A 20,817-nucleotide genomic window follows, 5' to 3' on the forward strand; every position below is an offset into this window, starting at 1 on the left:
TACTGGCACAACAAATAGAATCATAGAATCCCTACAGTGCAGAAGGAGGCCATTCGGCCCATTGAGTCTACACTGACAACAATCCCACCCAGGCCCTATCCCCATAACCCTACATATTTACCCTACTTAGATCCCCCTGACATTAAGAAGCGTTTTAGCATGGCCAATCCACCTAACCCGCACATCTTTGGACTGTGGGAGGAAACCAGAGCACCCGGAGGAAACCCACGCAGACACAGGGAGAACATGCAAACTCCGCACAGACGGTGACCCAAACCGGGACACGGACCCGGGTCCCTGGTGCTTGTGAGACAGCAGTGCTAACCACTGTGCTACCGTGCCGCAAAGTAACGCTCTAAGGTTGCGTTCATGCAAACGGTTAGGTCACGGTAGAGAAATTTTATTTTGCATCTGACCAAAGCTCTGTCTGATCTGAGATCGCTCAATGCAGGCATCGGGTTCCAGAAAGTGGGAGAAAGTAATCAGCATGGATATCCTTCATCTCAATATACATTATATAACAGTAGGTAATGTCAGGCAGCTGCTCTGGCCTCACATAACCGCACACCTGACTTGTTTGTAGCAATGTGAAGAGCTACAGCTCTGTGGGTGGAAATGCCAACCAGTGGGCTCAAAGGACTTAACCGTCTACCATCGCGTTGTGAAGCATTCCGCACCCCTAATTACTGCTGTAAACTCCGCAAGGTCGTGTCCCGCCCACCTGTCCAAATGGATAATAAAAATCCCATGGTGGTGGCACAGTGGTCAGCACTGTTGCCTCACAGCGCCAGGGACCCGGTTCAATTCCCGGCTTGGGTCACTGTCTGTGTGGAGTCTGCACGCTCTCCCCGTGTCTGCATGGGTTTCCTCTGGGTGCTCTGGTTTCCTCCCACAGTCCGAAAGACATGCTGGTTAGGTGAAATGGCCATGCTATGTTATCCCTCACTGTACTTGAACAGGCGTAGGAGTGTGGCGACTAGGGGATTTTCACTTAATTGCAGTGTTAACGTAAGCCTACTTGTGACAATAATAAATAAACCTAAACTTAAGAAGGGAGAAAATTCTTCTAACCAATAGTCATCCAAAAACCCACACATACTATATAGGTAGACTTTATTGAATCGCAGCTAAGGGCAGCACGGTGGCACAGTGGTTAGCACTGCTGCCTCACAGCGCCAGGGACCCAGATTCGATCCCTGGCTTGGGTCACCGTCTGTGTGGAGTTTACACGTTCTCCTCGTGTCTGCGTGGGTTTCCTCCGGGTGCTCCGGTTTCCTCCCACACTCCAAAGATGTGTGGGTGGATTGGCTATGCTAAATTGTCCCTTAGTGTCAGGGGGACTAGCTAGGGTAAATGCATGGGGTTATGTGGACAGGGTCTGAGTGGGATTGTGGTCGGTGCAGACTCGATGGGCTGAATGGCCTCCATCTGCACTGTAGGGATTCTACGATTCTCATGGTATCTGTGTACTGAAACAAAAGCTACTGTTCACAGGTGAAGGACTTTGAGATCTATTCATGAGATATTCACTTGATCAGGTACTAGATGAACTTGTCTTTTGTTTTTCTAACTACTCACAGTATTAAATATTAGGATTAAACCTTAAGGCTCACCCTGACAAAGTGAATGTAACTTGAGCATCGCTCACAAAAAGACACAGGTCGAAGCTTTTTAAAATTAAATTAAGTATAACATGTAATATAATTAAAATGTGAACATGCACAGATCTTAATAATGAGCATTCGAACTATTGTCCACCCGGTACTCACCTGGTGTAATGATGTACTTGGTGACAGCTGGAATGTGATTGGATCAATGTGGCACCTTTCCCAAAGGTTTGCACCCACTTCCTTCTACAAAGAAAAAAAAACATGTTCAGCCCGAGGGCGTAGCGTGTGGGGGAACGTCAGATGAAAAGGAGCACATGTTCAAGGAGGGAACCTGCCAGTGGTGACGCCATGAGCAGGCAGGGCTCGAGGATAGCCCATTGCGCTGGGGACATGCTGACCCCTACAAGCGTGGTTTGTCTAAGCTAGGGTAGACTAAAGGGGGCCAATGAGATTAAACCGAGGCTTTACCTGGTGCAATTTTTTAAAGCCATCCCAGCCTTTTGGCTAAGATTAAGCATCAGATCAAGCCCGGGAGGGAGTGCAATGCCTCATCCTGTCAGCTTGGATCTTCTTTTGATCCGGCCTAAGATGGGATGCAATGTCTTATCTTGTCAGCTTGGATCATGTTTTTCCCTCATGTGGGGACTATGATTGGACCTAATTAATTTGAATTGTTTTTTTTCATAGAATCATAGAATCCTGCAGTGCAGAAGGAGGCCATTTGGCCCATCAAAGCTGCACCGACCACAATCCCACCCAAGCCATTTCCCCATAATCCCATGCATTTACCCTGCTAATCCCACTGACACTAAGGGACAATTGATCATGGCCTTCAACCTAACCCGTACATCTCTGGAGTGTGAGAGGAAGCTGGAATACCTGGAAGATACCGACGCAGACACGGGGAGAATGTGCAGACTCCGCACAGACAGTGACCCGAGGCCGGGGTTGAACCCGGGTCCCTGGCACTGTGAGACAGCAGTGCTAACCACTGTGCCACCAGAAAGGTACCAAAAAGAAGGACGGAATGACTGAAGTTCCATCTCTTCATTTAAATGGACAGAAAATCAAACAGTGCCAATTCTGGCACTGCATTGATTGCTCTCAGTTTTACAACATGGACTCGCTGTGCAAAAGAAACCCAATAAACCCAGATACAAGAAAACCTGCCCCAATGTCTTTTCTTTAGGTATCATAGGGGTAATGTTTATGGACTAATAATAGAGTCCCAAATGAAGGCTCCAGAGACTTGAGTTCAAATCCCATCCCCACAGTGAGGGAAGTTGGAATTCAATGAACTAATACATCTGGAAATAAAGTGCGATGATCATTAAACTATCAGATTATCTTAAAAGCTCATTTGGTTCTGCCTTCAGGCTCGGGAATCTGCCATCCTTCCCGGTCTGGCCTACATGTGACTCCTGTGGATGTGGTTGACTCTTAACTGCCCTCTGAAATGGCTGAACAAGCCACACAGTTTGTAGTTGCCTCATCATCACCTGTTCAATGCCAATTAGGGATGGGCACTAAACGCTGGCTTTGCCAGTGACACCCACACTCCAAAAACAACAAAAAGGGAATTGGGGATTGACAGTTGTAGTTTGGGACGGGAGTCTCTGATTGAATCACCATAGATGGCCTATGGATTGAGCAGGCTTGACTGGTCCTCTCTTCATTCAGGCATTCTCATTTTCTTAGACAAAGGGTCATCTGGACTCGAAACATCAGCTCTTTTCTCTCCTTACAGACGCTGCCAGACCGGCTGAGATTTTCCAGCATTTTCTCTTTTCGTTTCTCATCTTATTTTAGCAGTTCTACATCAACTCAACAAATCATTCAGAGTGTCCTTTGAAAATCCTCCTTCTAATGTCCAACAATGTGCAGGTTAGGTGAGTTGGCCATGCAAAATTGCCCTTTAGAATTCTAAGATGTGTAAATTAGGGGATTGGTCGTGCTAAATTGCCCCTTAGTGTCCCAAGATGTGCAGGTTAGGAGGATTGGCCATGCTAAATTGCTCCTTAGAGTCCTAAGATGTGCAGGTTAGGAGAATTGACAATACTAAGTTGCCCCTTAGAGTCCCAAGATGTGCAAGTTAGGGGTTTGGCCATGCTAAATTGCCCCTTTAAGTTCCAAGATATGTAGGTTAGGGAGAATAGTGGGGTAAATGTGTAGTGATGTGGGGGTGGGTGGTGTGGGCCTGTTTAATATGCTCTGTCACAGAGTCAGTTCAGACATGATGGGCCAAATGGCCTCCTTCTGCACTGTAGGGATTCTATGTTAATACTGGAATTCTCCAGCCTCCCCGTGGCATTTTTCTCAGCAGTTGGCTGGTGACGGCATTTTCTGGTCCCGCCGCTGTCAATGGGATTTCCCACTGAATCCACCCCACGCTGTCGGAAACACATGGCAAGGGCGCACCGTCGGTGGGACCAGAAGATCCGGCCGGTGTGAAGAGTTGAAAGATCGCCCCCCCATGTATCCCAATGTAAATCCAATGAAATTCTCTACAATGAATGAAGTGAATTGGATTTGATCCTTGAAATCCTATAGAATGTGGGAAATTTAAAAAAACAGTTGGTATCTCATGCTTGCATTATGCATCATTTATTCCTAGTTTTTAAACTTAGGACATTTCATTCATGTTTTAAAAATTACAATTTAACAATGAGCTCCCCAGGGAGGGGCAGTACGTTGATGTCTTCAGTTAGATCCCATGACCGAGACTGAAGGAATGATAGTCAAATATTGCTATCACCTCTTTAGTTTCATTAAACCTAACCGGGTTAGGCCCTCATCTTGTTCTTGTACTAACCGGGTTAGGCCCTCATCTTGTTCTTGTACTAACCGGGTTAGGCCCTCATCTTGTTCTTGTACTAACCGGGTTAGGCCCAAGTTCGATTCCAGCCTTGGGTGACTGTCTGTGTGGAGTTTGCACGTTCTCCTTGTGTCTGCCTGGGTGTGATGACTTCAGCCAGGCTAATGAGGTTGGCTTGCTAGTGTATGAGCTACCTGATGAGTCCCCCCTTTTGCGCAGCTGCGATGGCCGAGTGGTTAAGGCGTTAGACTTGAAATCCAATGGGGTTTCCCCGCGCAGGTTCGAACCCTGCTCGTAGCGGTTATGATTATCAAGTGTTTACTTCCGCAGCTTCAGGCAGCCACAGAACCGAAAACCTACCTGATGAGTCCTTCCTAGGTTAATTTGAGTTTGTTTATTTGGTTGGTATGCAAAAGAGATACCTGATACCTGATGAGTCCTAATTGATGGTTAAATCAGGGAGCCTTATGCTCCCTATTTAAAGCAGGTGTGTCAGACTCCCAGCCTGCATTCAGCAGGGTGCAACTGGAGAGCTGGCTGTGTGCAGATGTATGGTGTAAATAAAGTAACTTGGTGATGGGACTTTTCACCTCTGTGGAGTTATTACAGTGGTTTCCTCTGGATGCCCCAGTTTCCTCCCACAGTCCAAGGATGTCTGGTTAGGAAGATTGGCCATGCTAAATTGACCCTTAGTGTCCAAAGATATGCAGGTTAGGGGGGAATCACTGATTTGATTTCATTTGATTTGATTTATTATTGTCGCATGTATTAACACACAGTGAAAAGTATTGTTTCTTGTGCACTATACAGACAAAACATACCGTTCATAGAGAAGGAAACGAGAGAGTGCAGAATGCAGTGTTATAGTCATAGCTAGGGTGTAGAGAAAGATCAACTTAATGCAAGGTAGGTCCATTCAAAAGTCTGACAGCAGCAGGGAAGAAGCTGTTGTTGAGTTGATTGGCCTGTGGCCTCAGACTTTTGTAACTTTTTCCCGAGGGAAGAAGGTGGAAGAAAGAATGTCCGGGGTGCGTGGGGTCCTTAATTATGCTGGCTGCCTTGCCAAGGCTGCGGGAAGTGTAGACAGAGTCAATGGATGGGAGGCTGGTTTGCGTAATGGATTGGGCTACACTCACGACCTTTTGTAGTTCCTTGTGGTCTTGGGCAGAGCAGGAGCCATACCAAGCTCTGATACATCTGGAACGAATCTTTCTTTCTGGGATAAATACATGGGGTTACGGGGATAGGGCCTGGATGAGATGGGTCTATTGGAGAGTTGGTGCAGACTAGAGGGGCCGAATATTTTCCTTCTGCACAGTAGGGATTCTATGGGTGGAATTTTCTGCCCGCTCACGCCTGCGGGATTCTTTGGTCCTGCTGCAGTGAACGGAGATACGGCTGAGCACCAAGTTCTCCATCCTCGCTTGCAGGGGTGGCGGGGTGTGTACAGCCAGAAAATCCCAGCCAATGATTCTATGATTCTTTAAGAGCAACACAGCACAAAAAGATCACTTGACTTCAGTGACCAATGGGCATTCAGAGTAGGCAATCACCCCAGGGGATGGAGCTGTGTTAGGCAAGAGACAGGAGAGGGCGGCACGGTGGCACAGTGGTTAGCACTGCTGCCTCACAGTGCCAAGGACCCAGGTTCAATTCCCGATTTGGGTCATAGAATCCATAGAATTCCTACAGTGTAGAAGGAGGCCATTTGGCCCATCGAGTCTGCACCGACCACAATCCCACCCAGGTTCTATCCCCATAACCCTACTTACTTACCCTACTAACTCCCTGACACTAAGGGGCAATTTAACATGGCCAATCAACCTAACCCACACATCTTTGGAGTCACTGTCTGTGTGGAGTTTGCATGTTCTCCCCACGTCTGCGTGTGGTTCTTCCGAGTGCTTCGGTTTCCTCTTACAGTCCAAAGATGTGCAGGTTAGATTGATTGGCCATGCTAAATTGCCTCTTAGTATCAGAGGGATCAGCAGGGTAAATACTTGGGGTCACGGGGATAGGACCTGGGTGGGATTGTTGTCGGTGCAGGCTCGATGGGCCAAATGGCCTCCTTCTGCACAGTAGGGATTCTATGTAGGGAGAAAGTTGCTGAACGACCTTTATTAATAAATCCTTAATGAAGTTTGTGAAAGTGCATTTTACACAATGACATTGTAAATTCGGATTTGTTCTTCATTGTGTAGCATACAGATGACTCAGAAGCACAGCCAGGTTCACACTGAGGCTCGAGGCTACCTTAGATCTTTATATTAATGAGTGAAGATAAAAAGCAGCAGCTTGGACCTGTGGGCTTTCCATCACAGACACATTTTTTTTTATAAGTTCAAAAAATATCGAGAATAATAATTGACTTGCTGGAAGGTCTCCAGCCATGAAAGGTCATTTGGTATTCTTGTTAAAGTTTATTTTTAGAATTTTGGTCTCAGATGCCAACACACACACACAGAGTGAAACCTTCCTTTTAAATCTACATAATTGCTGATTCCCGATAAGGATATCTCCAATCCAGGCTTAATCGTGATTTATTTTTCTTTATTCTTTCACGAGTTGTGGGCGTCGCTGGCTGGGCCAGTATTTGATGCCCATCGCTAATTGCCCTTGGACTGAATGGTTTGCCAGGCCACTTCAGAGGGCAGTTAAGAGTCAACCACTTTGCTGTGGATTTGGCGTCACACGTTGGCCAGACTGGGTAAGGATGGCAGACATGGTAATGGCAACACGGTGGCACAGCAGTTAGCACTGCTGCTTCACAGTGCCAGGGACCCGGGTTCAAATCCAGCCTTGGGTGACTGTCTGTGTGTAGTCTGCACGTTCTCCCCGTGTCTGTGTGGGTTTCCTCCCAGTGCTCTGCTCTCCTCCCACAGACCAAGGATGTGCAGCTTAGGTGGATTGGCCATGCTAAATTGCAGCTTGATGTCCCTAGAAGTGTAGGTTAGATGGATTAGCCATGGGGAGTGTGTGGGGTTACGGGGATAGGGTGAGGGAGAGACCTAGGTAAGGTGCTCTGTTAGAGTGTGAGTGCAGACTTGATGGGCCAAATGGCCTCTTCTGCACTGTAGGGATTCTATGATTGCCTTCTCTAAAGGACATTAGTGAACCAGATGGTTTTTCTTCAACAATTTGTGATAGCTGTCATGGTTGCCGTCACAAATCAGGGGCTGATTTCATATGCCGGATTTATTCATCAAACTTAAATCCCACCGGCTGCCGTGGTGGGATTTGAACCCATATCCTCCAGAGCAATAGTCTGGACTTCTGGATTACGAGTCATTTAATTGACCAGTTACTGATGAGTCATTTAGTGACATTAGCACTGTGCCACCATCTTCCCCCCCCCGCTATAGGCAGTAAAATATTTTATTTTACTATAGAGTCATGAGCTCCTGAGGAGGCCATTCAGCCCATCAAGCCTTTGTCTAGCAGTTTGCTTACCAGCTGTGATTTGTCCTTGCGGCATTTCTCTTCCCTTTGAGTCTGAAGGAATTTGATAACCTCGTTCCTTTGAACTGATCCCACGAGCACCATGGATTCTATTAAGAGAAACAGAATTCCTGCTTATACTCAAGGATAAAATGCCTTTTGGAGCACTCTTGAGCCAGGGCAGCTACAGAAAGTGTTCTCAGGAATCTTCCACATTTGAATTGTAACGTAGAATTAAAGTATTCATCAAAAATGTGAAATATTGGCCAGTATCCTGTCTGTGTGGAGTCTGCGCGTTCTCCCTGTGTCTGCGCGGGTTTTCTTCGGGTGTTCCGGTTTCCTCCCGCAGTCCAAAGCTGTGCGGGTATAATGATTTCAATCAGGCCATTGAGGTTGGTCTATTGGAATATGAACTCCCTGATTAAGGAGTCAATTGATGGGCCGATCAGGAAGTCTTTTCCTTGTATTTAACCGAGAGTGTTAGTTCCTCTGGGCTCCCGAAGGTAGCCTGCTGACGGATAGCACTCTGTGTCCTGCTGTTAGCGTTTGTAAATAAAGGGATTTTGGTGAAGGGACTTCTGCCTCCGAAGACCTGTTTCTGAGGGTTAGGTTGATTGGCCCTTAATGTCAGGGGGATTAGCAGGGTAAATATGTGGAGTCACAGGGATAGGGCCTGTGTGGGATTGTTGTTGGCACAGACTCAATGGGCTGAATGGCCTCCATCTACAGTGTAGGGATTCTTCTACAGAAAATGGGAAGCAATTCTTAGTTCGACAACACAAGAATTTTCAGGCGCAGGTAAAAGTTCTTCACCCCCAATAAATCTATCCTATTTTCAGGGAACAACACCCCACCACCCCCCCCACCTCTCTCTAATGGGTCTTAAAATTTAGTCTTACTTCTTTCCCATGTGGAATAAAGGATGAATGAACTTCAGAGAAGTCCATTGAACAACCTGGTTCTAGGATAAGGAAGTTCCTGCCTGTCCAACCCCTTTGATTTCAATGAGGAATTGACAAGCCATCACACAGTCTTAATCATGTGGTGATCTTGTCCTTAGAACTTGCATACTTATGATGCTGTGCACTCAACCATTTGAGAAAGTTGCACATAAAAGTTGACTATTACAGTTCAAAGAAATATGCACATGGTAGCACAGTGGTTAGCACTGCTGCCTCACAGCGCCAGGGACCCGGGTTCAATTCCTGGCTTGGGTCACTGTCTTTGTGGAGTTTGCACATTCTCCCCGTGTCTGCGTGGGTTTCCTCTGGGTGCTCCGGTTGTCTCCCATACTCCAAAGATGTGCGGGTTAGGTTGATTGGCCGTGCTAAATTGCCCCAAGATGTGTAGGTTTCCTCCTACAGTCCCAAGGACATGCTGATTAAGTGCATTGGCCGTGCTAAACTCTCCCTCAGTGTGCCCAAACAGGCGCCGGAGTGTGGCGAATAGGGGATTTTCACTGTAACTTCATTGCGATGTTAATGTAAGCCTACTTGTGACACTAATAAATAAACTTTAACCTTAAAACTTGAGAACAGATAGAAAGAGTAGAAAACAGTGGGTTCTAGTTAGAGAGCGACAATTGGAGGTGGGAGGAAATACTGATTGCAAGTGGGGGTGGCACAGGAGCTGTTGTGGGAAGAACTACTCCATTATGTTAACGACCTGGGTACAGAAACCTTTCATGCAAATTGGTTGGATTTGCAGAGATACCAAACCAGGGTTATTGGATAGTGAGGAGACAAGGCAGAAATTATAGAATCATAGAATCTCTACAGTGCAGAAGGAGGCCATTCGGCCCATCGAGTCTGCACCGACAACAGTCCCACCCAGGTCCTATCCCCGTAACCCCACATATTTACACAGATAATGCCCCTGACACTAGGGTCAATTTAGAATGGCCAATCAACCTAACCCACACATCTTTGGACTGTGGGAGGAAAGCGGAGCCCCCAGAGGAAACCCACGCAGACACGGGGAGAATGTGCAAACTCCACACAGACAGACAGTCACCCGAGGCTGGAATTGAACCCAGGTCCCTGGTGCTGTGAGGCAGCAGTGCTAACCACTGTGCCACCGTTGACTTATAGATTGGGTTAATATGAATGGGCTGAGCACTGACAGATTTCATTCAATTCAGACCCATGCAAACCACTGCAGATGGGAAGGAAAGATGAGCAACGTACATATTCCAGCAATTGTACTGAAATAGCGAAGGATGAAGCTGATAAAATGTCTAACAGATGCTGAAAAGTAATAAACAAAGTCATCAGGATGTCACAGTCAAAGCAGCCACACAGATCAAAGGATGTCACGATCAAACTGTACTATGTTCACGCCAGACCAAAGCTTGAACCCTCTGTCTAATTCTGGTCACCAAGAAACAAGGTGATATTTGAGCGTAGGAAGCTGCGTTGAGAAGAGCCACAAGGTTGGTTCGAGTTCTGAGGAAATCATGGAGAGACATTGGAGAAGAGATTGCTTCGCTACTTGTGCAGCCTGGGCTGCTGACTGCATAGTCCCAGGGAATCGAGGCCCATCTGTGAATGCTCAGCTTGGAGTCATCTTGAGTGGTGATCTTGGGGAAATATAGAATGATGCTGAAAATTGTCATGTGTCAGAGTTGCCCGAAGCAAAGATATTGTTCACAAGTTCAAACGGCCAACAATCCAAAATGAGAGTCTGTCACCGGCAGTTTAGAGATCAGAGTTTTTTAATCAAAAGTTTGCGCAATGCTAAAGGTAATTACCTGAATTCTCTACAACGGGATACACAGCGTCAGGACGCGAGCTCACCAGCCGCAGGATATCGCTGTAGCTGAGACTTTTGTCCAAACACGTGATATTGGTGTTCATGAACTCTTCCACCGTCACCTTGTAAGAGCTGAAGAATAAATCGATATTATTACAGCGAGATTCTGTCTGAGGCTGTTCCAATAAAGGTAACAGGATGAAGTTAGAATCATAGAATCCCTACAGTGCAGGAGGAGGCCATTTGGCCCATCGAGCCTGCACCGACCACAATCTCACCCAGACCCTATCCCCATAACCCCACATATTTACCCTGCTAATCCCTCTGACACTAAGGATCAATTTATCATGGCCAATCCACCTAACCCGCACATCTTTGGAGTATCGGAGGAAACTGGAGCACCCGGAGGAAACCCTCGCAGAAACAGGGAGAATGTGCAATACTTGATAAATACTTGTTGTTTGGATGTCTATGACAAGAATGTGTAAGAAGGAATATCTCAGAAAGGAAGACATTGAGCGATTGGGTTTAGAGCACATCTGCCTGTTTGGTATCTTCACACACACACATTTTTCCTATTGGCAAACATTGGACAAGAGCTGATAGGCTAATTAACAAGCTGTTTGAACTTCCCCAAGATGTGACTGCCCCTTCAGTGACAAACAAGTCATAGAATCCCTACAGTGCAGAAGGAGGCCATTCGGCCCATCGAGTCTGCACCGACAACAATCTCACCCAGCCCCTATCCCCATAGCCCCATGCATTTACCCTAGCTAGTCCTCCCTGACACCAAGGGACAATTTAGCATGACCAATCCATCTAACCTCCACATCTTTGGAGTGTGGCAGGAAACCGGAGCACCCGGAGGAAACCCATGCAAACAGGGGGAGCATGTGCAAACTCCACACAGACAGTGACCCGAGGCAGGAATTGAACCCGGGTCCCTGGCGCTGTGAGGCACAGTGCTAACCACTGTGCCACTGTGCTGCCCCGTCCGGGAATGGGATTTGAACCCAGAGTCTTGGTTCAGAGGCAGAGGCCCTGCTGAGCCTCAAGACCCCCTAGCCCCCCTCGCTCTGGCACCGCCGCAAGCGAGGAGGGAGAATTTGGCGCTCAGCCACATCTTCGTTCACTGCAGTGGGACCAGAGAATCCTTCTGGTGTGAACAGCCGGAGAATTCGCCCATATAGTTGGAAAGTTTCAAGGCTATGTTTAACTCCCAAAAATAGCTAGGTTTAGGTTGGGTGGGCCGTTAACATTTTGTAAATCTTGAACCCAACACCGACACATTTCAAACCCACCCACCTCTGGAGGTGCAACAGAGGAATGGACAACCAACCTGCTCCCAGGGGATGGGCTGGCTATTTTAATATTATAATGAGGTGGGGGTTCCTCATAATCAAAATGTCTTCCTGGTTTCACCATGGCTGACCGGGCCCCAGGAAACCTAACAACTAAAGGGATGTGTAAACTCCTTCATAGGAAAAGCAAATGCCTTTACAGCACTGCTTGTGGGTCAAGAGCAGCAGGGGTGCTTCCTGCCAGGCTACCAAGCTTCCTGCCTGCTATTGGACGCGCCCTGGGATCAGAGGTTGAACACCTCCCCCCCTTGCCCAATCCACTCCCCTCGTCCCAAGATCCAGACATGCTTCCCCTGCCCTCTTCCCCCAATCTCTTACTATCATTAACCCAGCTGTGGACTCCCTCCCTGATACTGGCTTGTGGCCTCTTCCAGAGCCTTCCCCACCTGACAGGGGGTCAAACCAGAGGCACGCTTCTGGTTGGGGGGGACGTGCTTAAAAGAAAAGGCAGAAGCAGTAACATTACAACAGATTCAGGTTCTGAGACTTCACAGAATCATAGAATCCCTACAGTACAGATGGAGGCCATTCGGCCCATTGAGGCTGCAGCAACTACCATCCCACCCAAGCCCTATTCCCGTAACCCCATAACCCCATTGCATTTACCCTAGCTAGTCCCCCTGACACTAAGGGGCAATTTAGCACGGCCAATTCACCTAACCCGCACATCTTTGGATGTGGGGGGAAACCGGAGCATCTGGAGGAAACCCACGCAGACACGGGGAGAATGTGCAAAACTCCACACAGACAGTGACCCAAGCTGGGAATCGAACCCAGGTCCCTGGCGCTGTGAGGCAGCAGTGCTAACCACTACCACCCTGCTGCCCCTTCCAGCTAAAAATCTTGCCCCGCTGACTAAACCCAGCCGAGTAAATATCAAGACCTCAGTCTTTTTGCGACCACGCCCGTTCTAACTCAGCATACCCATCAGACACCCCACCAAAAACCTACCGACATTCGGGGGTGATACAAACCCAATGTCAACGCTCCGTATTTTCGGTAAGTATGGCAGTTTCTTCACAATGATGGTTCCATCGTAGAAGGAAGGCTGGAATTTCTGGGCTATGGCGTTTGCCACGAGGACAGCTAGTAGAACGGGTAAGAAATGCGCCATCTGTCCTGTCAGCTCGAATACCAACAGTGCTGTGGACAGCGTGTGGGTCACCGCTCCGGAGAATGCTGCTGCCCCTGCCGGGACAAAAAAGATTTACCCCATATTATTTGAGCTTACAGAAGAGAATATAGCGGCCTATCAAAGCAGGACTTCCATGAATTGGAAACATAGAAACTAGAAGCAGGAGGAGGCCATTCGGCCCTTCGAGCCTGCTCTGCCATTCATTATGATCATGGCTGATCATCAAATTCAATATCCTGATCCCCCCTTCGCCCCATATCCCTTGATCCCTTTAGTCCCTTGAGCTATATCTAATTTCTCCTCAAAATCAGATGTTTTGGCCTCAACTACTTTCTGTGGTAGTGAATTCCACACATTCACCACTCAAGGGTGAAGAGATTTCTCCTCACCTCAGTCCTAAGAGGTTTACCTCAAACTAATACAATAGATAGACCTAAAGTGGTAAAGTTGTGCCTGGGTGCCATAATGACCATTCATATCAAATAAGAGTTTCCAACAGAAAGACTGTACATGTTAGGAAACAACAAGGAGAGACATTTTAAAGTTTATTTATTAAGTGTCACAAGTAGGCTTACATTAACACTGCAATGAAGTTACCGTGAAAATCCCCTAGTCGCCACACTCTGGCGCCTGTTCGGGTACACTGAGGGAGAATTTAGCACGGCCAATGCACCTGACCAACAGGTCTTTCGCATTGTGGGAGGAAACCGGAGCATCCGGAGGAAACTCACGCAGACATGGAGAGAACTCCTCACAGACAGCGACCCAAGGCTGGAATTGAACCCGGGTCCCTGGCGCTGGGAGGCAGCAGTGCTAACCACTGTGCCACCGTGCTGCCTTTCACTGTATCCCAATGCGTGTGACAATAATAAATCAAATCAAATCAGACTGTGGGAGGGAGCCAGAGCACCCAGAGGAAACCCACTTGTGGCCTCTACCAGAGCCTTCCCCACCTGACGGGGGGTGGTCAAGTCTATCGTTCAGGCACACGCTTCTGGTTGGGGGGGGATGTGCTTGAAAGAAAAGGCAGAAGCAGTAACATTACAACAGATTCAGGTTCTGAGTCTTCATAGAACCATAGAATCCTACAGTGTAGATGGAGGCCATTTGGCCCATCGAGTCTGCCCCAACCTCAATCCCACCCAGGCCCTATCTCCATAACTCCATGCATTTACCCTTGCTAGTCCCCCTGACACTAAGGGACAATTTAGCATGGCCAATCCACCTAACCCCAGGAACTCAGCAAGGCTCCTTCAGCAGCACCTAAGCAGATTCCGTGCAGACAGTGACCCAAGCTGGGGATTGAACCCGGTTCCCTGGCGCTGTGAGGCAGCAGTGCTATCCACTGTGCCAGCGTGCCGCCCTATGGTGGATACCAAGGATACGGTGACGCACACTACACATAATCCAAGAGGATCAGCATTCACCAGCGCAGCTCCCAGTATGGTGGGAAAATCATCTGATTGAGCTGCTCCATAAAAAACGATAGAGCTGCGTGTTTAGATGGCTTGCCTGCTACACTGGGAGCCAGTCGGGCACAAGTAATCTTCAATCCCACAGAATGGATCTGGAGACTTGCACAGTAAACAGATAACACAGTGAACTACTTTGGAAATGCATGACCAGGACATACTTGCCTGCAAGGGCGTATCCCCCCGGGATTATCGGGTTCAGAATGCCTTCTGACTTGATGCCATTAGGAAATATAAGAGCCACAACTTCTCCGACTAAACGACCTATCACTGCACCTACAATGCAACACGCAAAGGATAAATGTCAGGGCTTTATAAACCATTGCTTATACAGCACAATAAATCATAGATTTAAAGTTCTCCTGAGCCAACCTTTACATGTTCCCCATGTGTACCCATCCTGGAGCAGGCTCCATGTCTATAATCACTCAGGAGGGAAGCTGTACATCTCCTGATCTATAATTAACCCCGAGGACACACTCTACATCCTCTGGTTTATGGTTACCTAGGGAGAGACTACGCATCCTCCTTCTCTATAAGTGAAACAACCATCTGTTCATCACTTCATTGTTTTATTCATTTACATGATGTCAGCATTTATTGCCCCTCCCTAATTGCCCTTGAGAAGGTAGTGGTGAGCTGCCTTCTCGAACCGCTGCAGTGTCTGTAGTGCAGGTACACCCTCAGTGCTGTTAGGGAGGGAATTCCATGATTTCTGACCCAGCGACAGTGAAGGAATGGTGACATATTTCCAAGTCAGGATGGTGAGCGACTTGGAGGGGAATTTCCAGGCGTTGGTGTTCCCAGGTATTAGCTGCCCTTGTCCTCCTAGATGGTAGTGGTTGTGGGTTTGGAAGGTGCTGTCTAAGGAGCCTCGGTGGGTTCCTGCAGTGCATCTTGTAGATAGCACACACCGCTACTGCTGTGTATCTTGTAGATAGCACACACCGCTACTGCTGTGCATCTTGTAGATAGCACACACCGCTACTGCTGTGTATCTTGTAGATAGCACACACCGCTACTGCTGTGCATCTTGTAGATAGCACACACCGCTACTGCTGTGCATCTTGTAGATAGCACACACCGCTACTGCTGTGTATCTTGTAGATAGCACACACCGCTACTGCTGTGCATCTTGTAGATAGCACACACCGCTACTGCTGTGTATCTTGGTGGAGGGACTGAACGTTTCTGGAAGGTCAAATGGGCTGCTTTGTCCTGGATGGTGTCGAGCTTCTTGAGTGTTAGAACCATAGAACCATAGAAAATTACAGCTCAGAAACAGGCCTTTTGGCCCTTCTTGTCTGTGCCGAACCATTTTATGCCTAGTCCCACTGACCTGCACTTGGACCATATCCCTCCACACCCCTCTCATCCATGAACCCGTCCAAGTTTTTCTTAAATGTTAAAAGTGACCCCGCATTTACCACTTTATCCGGCAGCTCATTCCACACTCCCACCACTCTCTGCATGAAGAAGCCCCCCCTAATATTCCCTTTAAACTTTTCTCCTTTCACCCCTAACCCATGCCCTCTGGTTTTTTTCTCCCCTAGCATCAGCTGAAAAAGCCTGCTTGCATTCACTCTATCTATACCCATCAAAATCTTATACACCTCTATCAAATCTCCCCTCAATCTTCTACGCTCCAGGGAATAAAGTCCCAACCTATTCAATCTCTCTCTGTAACTCAGCTTCTCAAGTCCCGGCAACATCCTTGTGAACCTTCTCTGCACTCTTTCAATCTTATTTACATCCTTCCTGTAACTAGGTGTTGTTGGAGCTGCACCCATCCAGGCAAGTGGAGAGTATTCCATCACACTCCTGACTTGGCCATTGTAAGTGGTGAACAGGCTTTGGGGAGTCAGGAGATGAGTTACACACTGCAGGATTCGGAGTCTCTGACCTGCTCTTGTAGCCACAGTATTTATATGGCTGGTCCCCTCACGTTTTGGTCAATGGTAACCCCAGGATGTTGATGGTGGGGGATTCAGTGATGGTCATGCCATTGAATGTCAAGAGGCGATGATTAGATTCTTTCTTGTGGGAGATGATCATTGCCTGGCACTTGTGTGGCCCACACGTTTTTGCCACTTGTCAGCCCAAGCCTGAATATTGTCCAGGCCTTGCTGCGTTTGGACATGGACCGCTTCATTTTTGATACTGATGATATTTTGACAGCAGAAGTATCTCCAGAGATAGTGACAGGGTTTCATTGCCAAACTTGTGTGAAAAGGATTCACTCATTCCAGGCTGATGCCAGATCTGAGGGTTAAACCATGCAATACACCCTATATTGTCACAAACCATCAGACTGCATGATCATGTCTTAATTACAAATGGTACCGGGGTTTACATGGTTCACTCACCTCCTTTAGGGAGGGAATTCTGCCATCTTTACTCGGTCTGGCCTACACGTGACTCCAGATCCACAGCAATGTGGTTGACTCTTAATTGGCCTCTGAAATGAGCTGGCAAGCCACTCAGTTAAAGGGCAATTAGGGATGGGCAACAAACGTTGGCCTTGCCGGTGATGTCCTCATCCCATGGAAGAATAAAAATAGAAAAAATGACCCAACTCATTCTACTTACAGGGAAGTTATGCCGAAACTGTACAAAACATTAGTTAGGCCTTGTCTAGAGTACTATGCACAGTTCTCGTCACTACATTACAGTAGGGATATGATCATACTCGCCGGAAGGGGAGAATTTTGGTGATACAGAAAAGATTGGGTAAAATATGGCTGTTTCCTTTGGAACAAGGGAGGCTGAGGAGAGACTTAATTGAGATGTACAAAATTATGAGGCGCCTGGAGAGGAAGGGGAGGAAGGACTTAATCCTCTCAGTAGAGTGATCAATAACCAAGGAGCAGGGGTTTGAAGTAATTGCCAGTAGGATTGGGCGAGGGTGGGGGGAGTTGAGGAGAATCTTTTTCACTCAGTGAGTTGGAGAGAGGGGAGGGAGAGATTGTGGATCTCACTGCCTGAAAGGGCAAGAGGTAGAAATTCTTATTGCATTTAAAAAATACTTGGATATGCGGTGCTTACAGACCATGAATTGGAAAGTGGGATTAGGCCGGATCACCCTGTTTCTTGGCCAGCACAGGAATGATGGGCTAAATGGTCTCTTTTCTATTTTGTGTTTCAGAATTTTTAAAAAATTCATTTGTGGCCTGGGCGTCGCTGGCTGGCCAGCATTTATTGCCCATCCCTCGTTCAGAGGGCAGTTGAAAATCAACCATAGTGCTGTGGCTCTGGGGTCACATGTAGGCCAGACTGGGTAAGAATGGCAGATTTCCTTCTCTAAAGGACATTAGTAAAGCAGGTGGGTTTTTCCGACAATGGTTTCATGGTCATCAGTAGATTCTTAATTCCAGATTTTTGTTTATTGAATTCAAATTCCACCATTTGCTGTGGCAGGATTCGAACCCGGGTCCCCAGAACATTAGCTGAGTTTCTGGATTAATAGTCTAGCAATAATACCACTAGACCATCGCCTCCCCTGTAAGAGAGTCAACCAAATGCAAATGCAGCAACAACTTATTATTTTAAAAATGTACGGGTTCAGATTCAGGCGGTTTCAAGATAACTTGATTTTAAAGCCTTGCTCTGTCCTTTGCATTTAGTTCACACCTCGACCAGGGGGACGATTTATTCTCTGAACTTACCATAAATAAGCACCGGCATGAAGTACCCAGCTGGCATTGGCAGTGTGGTCGCAAGGATCAGCATCCAGAACTAGAGGCAAGGGAGAGACAATCAGTCTAGCACAAAACCGCCATCAGGTTTTGTTTACTGTTGTACGTCCACGGTTGTCTGAAGGCTGTTCTTAAATGCATGCAAAACTATACTCCTGGCCACTGAGGTATTCAAAGTTATTTATTAGTGTCACAAGTAGGCTTACATTAACACTGCAATGAAGTTACTGTGAAAATCCCCTAGTGGCTACACTCCAACGCCTGTTTGGGGTACACTGGCGGCATGGTGGCACAGTGGTTAGCAATGCTGCCTCACAGTGTGAGGGTCCCAGGTTCAATTCCTGGCTTGGGTCTCAGTCTGTGTGGAATTTGCACATTCTCTCTGTGTCTGTGTGGATTTCCTCTGGGTGCTCTGGTTTCCTCCTACAATCTGAAAGACCTGCTGTTTAGGTGAACTGGCCATGCTAAATTCTCCCTCAGTCTACCCAAACAGGCACCGGAGTGTGGCGACTAGGGGATTTTCACAGTAACTTCATTGCAGTGTTAATGTAAGCCGACTTGTGACGAATAATTTAACTTTAATTTTACTTTACTGAGGGAGAATTCAGCACGGTCAATGCACCTAATCACCTTCGGACTGTGGGAGGAAACCGGAGCACCCGGAGGAAACCCATGCAGACACGGGGAGAACATGCAGACTCCGCACAGACAGTGACCCAAGCCGGGAATCGAACCCGGGTCGCTGGCGCTGTGAGGCAGCAGCGCTAACCACTGTTTGGGTCAGCTATTAATGATAGCGTTTCAAGGCTGGCAGCTCAGTAAAAGCCACACCTTACCTTCATGAATAAGAAGAACAGGAGTGTGCCAAAAAAAGTGAAGGATGGATGGCACCATTCAATCCACAGATTGTCAGGGTCGACTCTGGCCTGGATGTTAAGTGTTGCATTCTGGGAAAGCACGCCCCAGGACCGGTGATCAAAGAGTGAAGAGAGAAGTTCCTTCATGGTTAGCTGCAGTGAGAACACAGTCAGAGATTATCCTTTCTACACTGAAGACATTTGGCCTTTTATAGATTTAGAACAGTGGGAAAATTAGACCTTCTGTTTGGCTGAGAAAGCCTGAGTATCTGCCTTATTCCATATATTATCTCGAACTGGATAAAGGCAAATTACTGCGGGTGCTGGAATCTGAAACCAAAAGAGAAAACGCTGGAAAATCTCAGCAGCTCTGGCAGCATCTGTAAGGAGAGAAAAGGGCTGACTTTTCGAGTCCAGATGACCCTTTGTCAAAGCTCAGCTGAAGTCAAAAGAGAAAATGCTGGAAAATCTCAGCAAAGGTTCAAAGGGTCATCTGGGCTCGAAACGATGTGGAGATGCCGGCGTTGGACTGGGGTAAGCACAGTAAGTAGTCTCACGACACCAGGTTAAGGTCCAACAGGTTTATTTGGTAGCACAAGCTTTTGGAGCGTTGCACCTTCATGAAGGGACAGCGCTCCGAAAGCTTGTGCTACCAAATAAACCTGTTGGACCTTAACCTGGTGTTGTGAGACTTCTTACTGGACTCAAAACGTCAGCTCCTTTCTCTCCTTACAGATGCTGCCAGCCCTGCTGAGATTTCCCAGCGTTTTCTCTTTTGGTTATTATCTAGAAGCGACGCTGTATCTGGTTACAAGATTGAGACATGCTTTATGTTCAAAAATACTTACCCTGCATGCCATGAACTGGCCCAGACTGCCAGGGAAGGTGATGGATGCCAAGAGCAAGGTTACAAGTCCCGAGTACACTGCCTTCCTATTGATAGAACATTGTTTGGATATTAGCTCATGTCTCATTCATTACCCTAAAAAGGTTTGAACAATCAAATCAACAAACTAGCTCAATTGAACACTCAAAACAGTCGCTCTCGTGACGCAGTAATGGCGCAAGTAAACAGAGAGGGACAAATGATCTGTCAGAGAATTATTTTCCACAGAATGTGTGCATTGGCTCTCACTGTGACTGTCTGGTAATGAACATTTTAACTTTGTCATATTGCTAATTAATGAATGCTTCACTCCCACTGCCACTGTCAATTAGTGGGCTTTGAAAAACAACAGACTGACACCTCATATAGATTTATTTGGAAACATTTCAAGCTTTGATATAATGGTATTCACTCAGGATAACTCTCCAACTGAGCCAGCACAGAATTCCTCTTACTTCTTATTCAACACAGCAGAACCATCACGTGCAACCTTCATTGGTACAGATCGGAAATCCATTTGTCATGTTTGTCATATTTAGTGGGAGTAATTTTCCCGTCCCACCTGCCTCGGGAAATGAAGTGGGCGGGGCCGGACTATGCAAATGTCCGTTGATCTCGGCTGGAATTTCCGGCCTTGGGGCGAGTGCGGCTGGAAAATCTAGCCCATAATACTCAAACTTAACAATCTACTTCTTATTTCACTTAAAAGACATTTTAAACTTCAATATTTCATGGAGGTGCTGGCTCTGCCCACCGGCTGAGAAGTTCATAGAATCGTAGAATCCCTACAGTGCAGA

General features: G+C 47.1%; 1 protein-coding gene and 1 non-coding gene across 2 annotated transcripts in view; one reads left to right on the plus strand and one right to left on the minus strand.

Annotated features, from left to right (window-relative positions):
- clcnk (chloride channel K) overlaps positions 1-20,817 on the minus strand; it is a 69,175-nt gene that overhangs the window by 7,080 nt on the left and 41,278 nt on the right. Inside the window, exons 10-17 of the mRNA XM_078238544.1 lie at positions 19,983-20,067; positions 19,114-19,287; positions 18,248-18,317; positions 14,748-14,858; positions 12,950-13,163; positions 10,613-10,746; positions 7,876-7,973; positions 1,770-1,853 (exon numbers count right to left, since the gene is read on the minus strand). Coding sequence (XP_078094670.1) covers positions 1,770-1,853; positions 7,876-7,973; positions 10,613-10,746; positions 12,950-13,163; positions 14,748-14,858; positions 18,248-18,317; positions 19,114-19,287; positions 19,983-20,067 — 970 coding nt within the window. The remainder of the gene's footprint in view (positions 1-1,769; positions 1,854-7,875; positions 7,974-10,612; positions 10,747-12,949; positions 13,164-14,747; positions 14,859-18,247; positions 18,318-19,113; positions 19,288-19,982; positions 20,068-20,817) is intronic.
- trnas-uga (transfer RNA serine (anticodon UGA)) lies at positions 4,644-4,725 on the plus strand. Its single transcript has one exon. It is a non-coding gene; the product is annotated as a tRNA-Ser (tRNA).

This window comes from Mustelus asterias, chromosome 22 (genome assembly GCF_964213995.1).
Source record: "Mustelus asterias chromosome 22, sMusAst1.hap1.1, whole genome shotgun sequence".
In the NCBI taxonomy this organism is placed as follows: Eukaryota; Metazoa; Chordata; class Chondrichthyes; order Carcharhiniformes; family Triakidae; genus Mustelus; species Mustelus asterias.